Source organism: Nanorana parkeri, unplaced genomic scaffold (genome assembly GCF_000935625.1).
Source record: "Nanorana parkeri isolate BGI_ZX_2015 unplaced genomic scaffold, ASM93562v1 scaffold5, whole genome shotgun sequence".
NCBI classification, from domain to species: Eukaryota; Metazoa; Chordata; class Amphibia; order Anura; family Dicroglossidae; genus Nanorana; species Nanorana parkeri.
Window position 1 is genome coordinate 94,155 of NW_017306273.1, and position 10,657 is coordinate 104,811.

The 10,657-nt window shown below is 48.1% G+C and overlaps 1 protein-coding gene across 1 annotated transcript in view; it reads right to left on the minus strand.

Annotated features, from left to right (window-relative positions):
- NPHP4 (nephrocystin 4) overlaps positions 1–10,657 on the minus strand; it is a 203,176-nt gene that overhangs the window by 80,904 nt on the left and 111,615 nt on the right. The window contains exon 14 of the mRNA XM_018576510.1: positions 175–320. Within this exon, the coding sequence (XP_018432012.1) occupies positions 175–320 (146 nt within the window). The remainder of the gene's footprint in view (positions 1–174; positions 321–10,657) is intronic.

A 10,657-nucleotide genomic window follows, 5' to 3' on the forward strand; every position in this document is an offset into this window, starting at 1 on the left:
AGGAGTCCCCTTCATATCAGGTGCCCCCCTTTCATATCAGAGACCCCTCACTCCAGAGACCCAAATACTCGGTATCAGCACCGATATCGATACTAGTATGGATGCATCCCTATTTATTATAATTGTTTTTATTTGGCAGTTGTCTATCGTTCTGTCTTCTGTTTCTCCACTTACCTCCCAGTCTGAGTCCCCATTGCAACAACAGGAGCATGAACAGGGGAGAAGGCCAACTCCTGAAGATGGTCGGCATTGGAGTATTCCAGGTTATGGTCACCCATCTCCGCTTCAAGGTGAGTAATGCCGCTGGCTCCCGGGATCTCCTGTTAACAAGTAAAAACTAGAATGAACAATCGGCTGGGTGAAGGAGCTGGGGGGGTGCAGTAAAGGCAGAAAATACTTTACAAACTATTTTCTCTATTTGAAAACAAATGTTAAAGCTGAACTCCGGCCTTCCCTACAGTCTGGCACGGTTGTACCGGCTCCTCTCCTGGACTGAAATGGCTTCATCTGATTTCACTGCACACTGCGAGCTTCTCATAATGTGCATTAGGAGCTGCAGCAAGTCAGATAGAGCCCGCCTCATTTCCTGGCTGGAGGACGTCCAGCATTATCTGACTGTCTGTGGCCCGCCCCTTTCATTCATTGGACATCAGTTCTTTTAATCATTGAGGTTCAGCATCACACAAGGGGCAATACCTAGTGTGGTCTACATGCAACTACGGCCTGCCTAGTGTGTGAAGTAGTCTTTTTTTTTCCTGAATATGTAGATGTATTCAGTAAGGATGCATCGGTATCTGTGCCGATGCCGAGTATTTGGGTGAGTATTCGCCCAAACGGTCCGATGCCTAGCCCAATATTTCCGGTATCAGGAAGCCGGGCAGCGAGTCATTACATGTTATTTGTGACAGGGAGCATGGAGCCGGCTTCCCGGCCAATCGGGAAGCCGGGCAGCGTGTTATAACCCGCTGCCTGGCTTCCTGATTGTTCAGGAAGCTGGCCAATCAGGAAGCAGGGCGCCGTGTAATGATGATGTGACGGCTGGCTTTCTGATTGGCCGGGAAGCCGGCTTCATGCTCCCTCGTCACTTCATGACGAGGGAGCATGGACCTGCTTCCTGGCCAATTAAAAAGCCGGGCGCGCGTCATTGCACGGCTTTGTGATTGGCCAGAAAGCCGGCTCCATGCTTTCTCGTCACCTAGTTGCTTCCCTGCTAATCGGGAAGCCGGGTGGCGAGTCTTTAAACGCCGCCTGGCTTCCTTAATAGGACTTCCGGTATCGGTATTGGCGAGTACCGGGGAAAAAAATATCAGTACTCGTAACCGAAAAACCGGTTTCGGTGCATCCCTAATATTCAGAAAAAAACAAAAGACTACTTTGCACTTTAAGTCCCAGTGGTATCTGGGACGTATGCGCGGGGTGCTAATTGCACGCGCTGATTCCGCGCTCTACCCGCGGTGCCGTACTACTAAACTACGGAGAGAGAGTACAACGTCAGACAGCAAAGGACAGTGAAATATCACAGCGCCAGCTACTGAAACTTCCCCGGGTCTCTCCTTACAAGCGCCACGGCAGGTAATTGAAAATAAAAAGGGTTTCACACTTCAGGGAACAGCGGCGAGGAAGACAAAAGGTTCCGCATGTTACATAAAACATTATGCAAATGGCGTTCCGGCGTGCCTACCTGCCAGTGTTGCGGCGTGTAACTCCTGACACACGCCGCCTCTGGTTGCATATTATTTACATGCTAAACGGCGGAGGAGAAGGATGAAGAAGGAGGCCGCTGATATTAAAGCACCAGCTGAACTCTGTGACACACTGCGCCGGTCAGAGGGGCCAAAAAGGAGCAGGAGGCTCTATTATTATTATTGGAAGTGATTACAATGCTCTTCATGAACGTACCTAAAGCTGAACTCTGGGCAGATAGAAAAGATAAACTGGTGCAGCTCTGTATATAGAAATACATCTTTAAATGTACTTTTTAAATGTAAGCAGGGTGGGAAGGTGAATCTGATCTGATGTTAGCCTCTTGCAGCTATGTGCTGACAAGAAGCATGCTGATAGGGAGAGAGAGCAGAGTGACAGAGGGATGACTTTATCACTGTGCTGCTTCTCCTTTCACTATCCAGTCACAGGCTGGGGCAGGTTCAACACAACCTGGGCTCAATCAGTTAACGCGCTGACAATAAGCTTGCGTCTGACAGAAGGAGAGAGAGCAGAGTGACAGAGAAATGAGCTCATCACTGCGCTGCTTCTCCTTTTACAGTCCAGTCACAAACTGGGGTGGGTTTAGGATGAAGTGGGTTTAATTGGTTCATAGGCTGACAAGAAGCATGCCGGTAGGGAGAGAGAGCAGAGTGACGGAGAGATGAGCTTATCACTACGCTGCTTCTCCTTTCACTGTGCAGTCACAGGCTGGAGTGGGCTCTTAGTACTATGGAGCTCTCAGTACCATGGACTTCTCAGTACTATGGGGCTCCCAGTACTATCGGGCTCTCAGAATTATGGGGCTCTCAGTTCTAAGGGGCTCTCAGTACTATGGGGTTCCCAGTACTATGGGGCTCCCAGTACTATGGGGCTCTCAGTACTATGGGGCTCCCAGTACTATGCGGCTCTCAGTACTATGGGGCTCCCAGTACTATGGGGTTCTCATTACTATGGGGCTCTCAGTTCTATGGGGCTCTCAGTATTATGGGGCTCTCAGTATTGTGGGGCTCTCAGTACTATGGGGCTCTCAGTACTATGGGGCTCCCAGTACTATGCGGCTCTCAGTACTATGGGGCTCCCAGTACTATGCGGCTCTCAGTACTATGGGGCTCCCAGTACTATGCGGCTCTCAGTACTATGGGGCTCCCAGTACTATGCGGCTCTCAGTACTATGGGGCTCCCAGTACTATGGGGTTCTCATTACTATGGGGCTCTCAGTTCTATGGGGCTCTCAGTATTATGGGGCTCTCAGTACTATGGAACTCTCAGTGTTGTGGGGCTCTCAGTATTGTGGGGCTCTCAGTACAATGGGGCTCCCAGTACTATGGGGCTCTCAGTATTATGGGGCTCTCAGTACTATGGAACTCTCAGTGTTGTGGGGCTCTCAGTATTGTGGGGCTCTCAGTACAATGGGGCTCCCAGTACTATGGGGCTCTCAGTATTATGGGGCTCTCAGTACTATGGAACTCTCAGTGTTGTGGGGCTCTCAGTATTGTGGGGCTCTCAGTACAATGGGGCTCCCAGTACTATGGGGCTCTCAGTATTATGGGGCTCTCAGTACTATGGAACTCTCAGTGTTGTGGGGCTCTCAGTATTGTGGGGCTCTCAGTACAATGGGGCTCCCAGTACTATGGGGCTCTCAGTATTATGGGGCTCTCAGTACTATGGAACTCTCAGTGTTGTGGGGCTCTCAGTATTGTGGGGCTCTCAGTACAATGGGGCTCCCAGTACTATGGGGCTCTCAGTATTATGGGGCTCTCAGTACTATGGAACTCTCAGTGTTGTGGGGCTCTCAGTATTGTGGGGCTCTCAGTACAATGGGGCTCCCAGTACTATGGGGCTCTCAGTATTATGGGGCTCTCAGTACTATGGAACTCTCAGTGTTGTGGGGCTCTCAGTATTGTGGGGCTCTCAGTACAATGGGGCTCCCAGTACTATGGGGCTCTCAGTATTATGGGGCTCTCAGTACTATGGAACTCTCAGTGTTGTGGGGCTCTCAGTATTGTGGGGCTCTCAGTACAATGGGGCTCCCAGTACTATGGGGCTCTCAGTATTATGGGGCTCTCAGTACTATGGAACTCTCAGTGTTGTGGGGCTCTCAGTATTGTGGGGCTCTCAGTACAATGGGGCTCCCAGTACTATGGGGCTCTCAGTATTATGGGGCTCTCAGTACTATGGAACTCTCAGTGTTGTGGGGCTCTCAGTATTGTGGGGCTCTCAGTACAATGGGGCTCCCAGTACTATGGGGCTCTCAGTATTATGGGGCTCTCAGTACTATGGAACTCTCAGTGTTGTGGGGCTCTCAGTATTGTGGGGCTCTCAGTACAATGGGGCTCCCAGTACTATGGGGCTCTCAGTATTATGGGGCTCTCAGTACTATGGAACTCTCAGTGTTGTGGGGCTCTCAGTATTGTGGGGCTCTCAGTACAATGGGGCTCCCAGTACTATGGGGCTCTCAGTATTATGGGGCTCTCAGTACTATGGAACTCTCAGTGTTGTGGGGCTCTCAGTATTGTGGGGCTCTCAGTACAATGGGGCTCCCAGTACTATGGGGCTCTCAGTATTATGGGGCTCTCAGTACTATGGAACTCTCAGTGTTGTGGGGCTCTCAGTATTGTGGGGCTCTCAGTACAATGGGGCTCCCAGTACTATGGGGCTCTCAGTATTATGGGGCTCTCAGTACTATGGAACTCTCAGTGTTGTGGGGCTCTCAGTATTGTGGGGCTCTCAGTACAATGGGGCTCCCAGTACTATGGGGCTCTCAGTATTATGGGGCTCTCAGTACTATGGAACTCTCAGTGTTGTGGGGCTCTCAGTATTGTGGGGCTCTCAGTACAATGGGGCTCCCAGTACTATGGGGCTCTCAGTATTATGGGGCTCTCAGTACTATGGAACTCTCAGTGTTGTGGGGCTCTCAGTATTGTGGGGCTCTCAGTACAATGGGGCTCCCAGTACTATGGGGCTCTCAGTATTATGGGGCTCTCAGTACTATGGAACTCTCAGTGTTGTGGGGCTCTCAGTATTGTGGGGCTCTCAGTACAATGGGGCTCCCAGTACTATGGGGCTCTCAGTATTATGGGGCTCTCAGTACTATGGAACTCTCAGTGTTGTGGGGCTCTCAGTATTGTGGGGCTCTCAGTACAATGGGGCTCCCAGTACTATGGGGCTCTCAGTATTATGGGGCTCTCAGTACTATGGAACTCTCAGTGTTGTGGGGCTCTCAGTATTGTGGGGCTCTCAGTACAATGGGGCTCCCAGTACTATGGGGCTCTCAGTATTATGGGGCTCTCAGTACTATGGAACTCTCAGTGTTGTGGGGCTCTCAGTATTGTGGGGCTCTCAGTACAATGGGGCTCCCAGTACTATGGGGCTCTCAGTATTATGGGGCTCTCAGTACTATGGAACTCTCAGTGTTGTGGGGCTCTCAGTATTGTGGGGCTCTCAGTACAATGGGGCTCCCAGTACTATGGGGCTCTCAGTATTATGGGGCTCTCAGTACTATGGAACTCTCAGTGTTGTGGGGCTCTCAGTATTGTGGGGCTCTCAGTACAATGGGGCTCCCAGTACTATGGGGCTCTCAGTATTATGGGGCTCTCAGTACTATGGAACTCTCAGTGTTGTGGGGCTCTCAGTATTGTGGGGCTCTCAGTACAATGGGGCTCCCAGTACTATGGGGCTCTCAGTATTATGGGGCTCTCAGTACTATGGAACTCTCAGTGTTGTGGGGCTCTCAGTATTGTGGGGCTCTCAGTACAATGGGGCTCCCAGTACTATGGGGCTCTCAGTATTATGGGGCTCTCAGTACTATGGAACTCTCAGTGTTGTGGGGCTCTCAGTATTGTGGGGCTCTCAGTACAATGGGGCTCCCAGTACTATGGGGCTCTCAGTATTATGGGGCTCTCAGTACTATGGAACTCTCAGTGTTGTGGGGCTCTCAGTATTGTGGGGCTCTCAGTACAATGGGGCTCCCAGTACTATGGGGCTCTCAGTATTATGGGGCTCTCAGTACTATGGAACTCTCAGTGTTGTGGGGCTCTCAGTATTGTGGGGCTCTCAGTACAATGGGGCTCCCAGTACTATGGGGCTCTCAGTATTATGGGGCTCTCAGTACTATGGAACTCTCAGTGTTGTGGGGCTCTCAGTATTGTGGGGCTCTCAGTACAATGGGGCTCCCAGTACTATGGGGCTCTCAGTATTATGGGGCTCTCAGTACTATGGAACTCTCAGTGTTGTGGGGCTCTCAGTATTGTGGGGCTCTCAGTACAATGGGGCTCCCAGTACTATGGGGCTCTCAGTATTATGGGGCTCTCAGTACTATGGAACTCTCAGTGTTGTGGGGCTCTCAGTATTGTGGGGCTCTCAGTACAATGGGGCTCCCAGTACTATGGGGCTCTCAGTATTATGGGGCTCTCAGTACTATGGAACTCTCAGTGTTGTGGGGCTCTCAGTATTGTGGGGCTCTCAGTACAATGGGGCTCCCAGTACTATGGGGCTCTCAGTATTATGGGGCTCTCAGTACTATGGAACTCTCAGTGTTGTGGGGCTCTCAGTATTGTGGGGCTCTCAGTACAATGGGGCTCCCAGTACTATGGGGCTCTCAGTATTATGGGGCTCTCAGTACTATGGAACTCTCAGTGTTGTGGGGCTCTCAGTATTGTGGGGCTCTCAGTACAATGGGGCTCCCAGTACTATGGGGCTCTCAGTATTATGGGGCTCTCAGTACTATGGAACTCTCAGTGTTGTGGGGCTCTCAGTATTGTGGGGCTCTCAGTACAATGGGGCTCCCAGTACTATGGGGCTCTCAGTATTATGGGGCTCTCAGTACTATGGAACTCTCAGTGTTGTGGGGCTCTCAGTATTGTGGGGCTCTCAGTACAATGGGGCTCCCAGTACTATGGGGCTCTCAGTATTATGGGGCTCTCAGTACTATGGAACTCTCAGTGTTGTGGGGCTCTCAGTATTGTGGGGCTCTCAGTACAATGGGGCTCCCAGTACTATGGGGCTCTCAGTATTATGGGGCTCTCAGTACTATGGAACTCTCAGTGTTGTGGGGCTCTCAGTATTGTGGGGCTCTCAGTACAATGGGGCTCCCAGTACTATGGGGCTCTCAGTATTATGGGGCTCTCAGTACTATGGAACTCTCAGTGTTGTGGGGCTCTCAGTATTGTGGGGCTCTCAGTACAATGGGGCTCCCAGTACTATGGGGCTCTCAGTATTATGGGGCTCTCAGTACTATGGAACTCTCAGTGTTGTGGGGCTCTCAGTATTGTGGGGCTCTCAGTACAATGGGGCTCCCAGTACTATGGGGCTCTCAGTATTATGGGGCTCTCAGTACTATGGAACTCTCAGTGTTGTGGGGCTCTCAGTATTGTGGGGCTCTCAGTACAATGGGGCTCCCAGTACTATGGGGCTCTCAGTATTATGGGGCTCTCAGTACTATGGAACTCTCAGTGTTGTGGGGCTCTCAGTATTGTGGGGCTCTCAGTACAATGGGGCTCCCAGTACTATGGGGCTCTCAGTATTATGGGGCTCTCAATCAACGTTTTCAAATCTGACCTTAAACATGGCAAATCCTCACTTTTTAGAGTTCAGTTCCACTTTAAAGTTGATTTAATTCCAATAGTTCAGGTTGCAATCCCAGTGTATATCATTTTAGATTATTAGATTATTATTATTATTACAGTAATAATATTAACAATAATAATAATAATCATTTTTTTAAGGTTATATGAGATTTTAGGGATTAAGTTAACATTGAATTATCTGAATTAGCAAGAGGCAGACAACACTGTACAGGGTTTCATGGGATTCCCATGGCCTTCCAATGCGTCATGCATGTCCCTTCCTCCTTGAATGAGACTCTACATTAGTTGACGCCTGTAAAAATAGGAACCGGCTGAATTCCTTACACTCGATGGGCTGTGAAGCCCTCATAGACTTCTCCTCATCCTCAACACAAATATGGAATTGGTGACAAAGATCTATATAATATTATTTTCAGGATTCAGACATCTGCAACATCTACAACAATAAACCGTGAAGTTCTTCAAATGCTCAGCACTGCTGTGAGCTTAATTGAAGAAAGGAAAACGAATAGTAAGCGCTCGAGATTGTTTTCATAATTATACGCAGACCCGGTATCATCAATCAGGTATGATTACAACAGACAGCACAGCATACAAACACAATGGCCATAGAGGAGTAATAAAGGGTCAGTCCACCCAAAAGTGGAGATGCCCTATGAAGGTCTGTGGGGGCTCTCCACCCAGGAGCAGATAGTGGCGATAGGAGGTATTAGTGTAGATTAATGCAGAATGGGTATGGAGGGTGAGATGGTTTTGAATGTATAACCGTAAATGTATACAGGCAGTCCGCGAGTTACATACATCCGACTTACATATCGCTCCTACTTACAAACAGAGGCTATTAATGTACAGCAGGGGTAGTTGTAATGCTACTGAGCTCATGCTGACGAGGAGTGCCCGCCTCTTTGGGTCTGGTTCGTAGTTTGTAGTACTGTTCGTACATTACAGGAAGTTGGCTCTTGTTAGAGGAGCAGATGAGGGTTGCCGCCTCTTCTTCCGGGTCACTGTGAGGTTTTTACTGCTGTCCGTATCCCCATTAGAAAGATTTAATCTCACTTCCTGTCCTTGAGACAACAGGAAGTGAGAGGAAACCTACCCCTAGGAAGGGAAATTCACTCCTGTAAGTTATCATGGGGAAATGGTGTCTCCACTGAAGCTAAACCCAATTCAAATCCAATTATCACAGGGACAGAAAGTAAGGTGAAATCTCCTGAACAGGGGCACACACAACAAAACAAACTTTACAGAGGGGTTAACCCTTCCCTATGCTATCCAAAACTAAAAAACTTTTTTTGGCTGGAGTTACACTTAAAAAATGTACCTGTTCCAACTTACATACAAATTCAACTTAAGACTAAACCTACAGTCCCTATCTTGTTCGTAACCCGGGGGCTGCCTGTACACATACCAATGCGAACTGCTAACCAAGCACTTATATAAATCCATAAAGAGACCCTGTTGTCACCAACTTAAACAATAACAGGTAAAAGCACAAACAGCAAATATCTTCAAATGCTCACTTGAAGTGTTTTTTCCTTTCTATAAACAATTCTTCGATGACATAAAATGTGTCTCTGAACTTGTGAAAAAATTGATACCCAAGCCTACCATTGCTTTTTTATACATGATTGATGGCCGTAGCGGTCTAGAACCACCAGTGATCCCAACTTCATGAGTCCGCAGATTCTTTTGGTATGTGGGAAAAAAAAGCCTGTGTGAATGAGGCCTAAACACTACGTTTGGAGAGGAGACAACAAGATCTGTCCTGCCGCATCCACTTTTGTTTTCTGTTATTTCTATTATGTATTCATTGCATGGTATGACGTTATATTTCTGACATCTAGTGGTAGATTAGCGCTACTACAACTTGTTTTTCTGTATACATTTGGTATCTTCCACTGTTTTCCCCTCCTATTTAGTGTCACTTGGTTTAGTCCTAAATAGACCCTACTTGCTTCTTCCATGTTTCCTCGTTGTATGGCTCGGCCTTTGCAGACACTTGGCTTGGAAGATCTATTGTCTTTTTACACCTTATGTGACCAGCGAACTTTGTATGTATTTTGATAAGTAAAACTACGTTGGATTTAAAGAACTCCAGTCGCAATTTGTATTAAGGTGACATTAAACCCTCAGATTTTTTAACATAAAACAATACTGTAATGTGTGCCTTACTGTAATCCATGGTTGTTTCCCTTCTCTTTGCTGCTCTTCCTTTTAAATCTGTATCTGTTCTCATGCTGGGCAGAACTTCTGTTTTGCAGCAGACTGCCTTGTCTCAGGAATGGATACACGGTGTCTGTGTATACTGTACGTTTCTATAGGCTTGAAACCTGAGCCAGCACTACAGGAAGAGGCCCTGAGCTGAAAAGGGAAGTTCTTCCCAAGCATGAGAAGACATGGATTTAAAAGGAAGAGCAGCAAAGAGAAGGGAAACAACCATGGATTACAGTAAGGCGCACATTACAGTATTGTTTTATGTTAAAAAATCTGAGGGTTTAATGTCACTTTATAAAATATAAAATAAATATTCTGCGCTTCTGGAAAAAAAAAAAAATCTGCTTGTGTAACCTAACTTGGTGAGGCAAGAGCTATCGCAGCCTCTACTCTGAGGATGGCTTGGACCAATAGCAAAGCGCCATTGGTCCAAGCTGTCTAATAAACAAATAAAAAAACCAGTGAGAACATCGATCTCGATGCCTAATCAGTGACGAGCAAGTGAGGGACAGGGAGTCTCCTCCCTGTCTCCTCCTTCCCTCCTCCCTGCACAGCTTGGTTACCGAGCTGGGGTGGGGCTTCGGTGGGATGGGGGTGGAGATGCAGTTGGACAGGGCGGAGCTTCGGCGGGACGGGGGATGCCTCACCCAGCACAGAAGGCACGGCACGTCACTGATGTAAAGCACAGTGAGGTTATCAATGCTACCTTTCCATGATAATAACTAGGCTTGTAATGGGATTTGATGCACACAATGTGGATGTATAGCCTTTGTGGCTATTGAGAAATATATTTCAGGAAAAGATTTTGTGCCAGGAGTTCAGCTTTGCAAATCCTGCCTGGGGGAAAAAAAAACTTTTAAACACAACTGTGTATCAGTCAAGGTTTGCCAATACCGTGAACACCTTAACGGTGAAGACCATTGCAACCTTTCCCACTTCAAAACTGAGAACAAAACAGACATAAGGAGAGACGAAAGGCACTCCGAATCTCGCCGAGTGCACCTCAAATAACACAAACCATTTATCAAAACCCCGCACAAGACCCGAGAGTGAGTAATAAAACGGCCTTGCACAAGGACGAATCGCCTGGATTTGAAAGCCGGGGAGCAGAAGGTGCTTGGCAGATGCCTTTTGATTACAGGAAATGTCAAAGA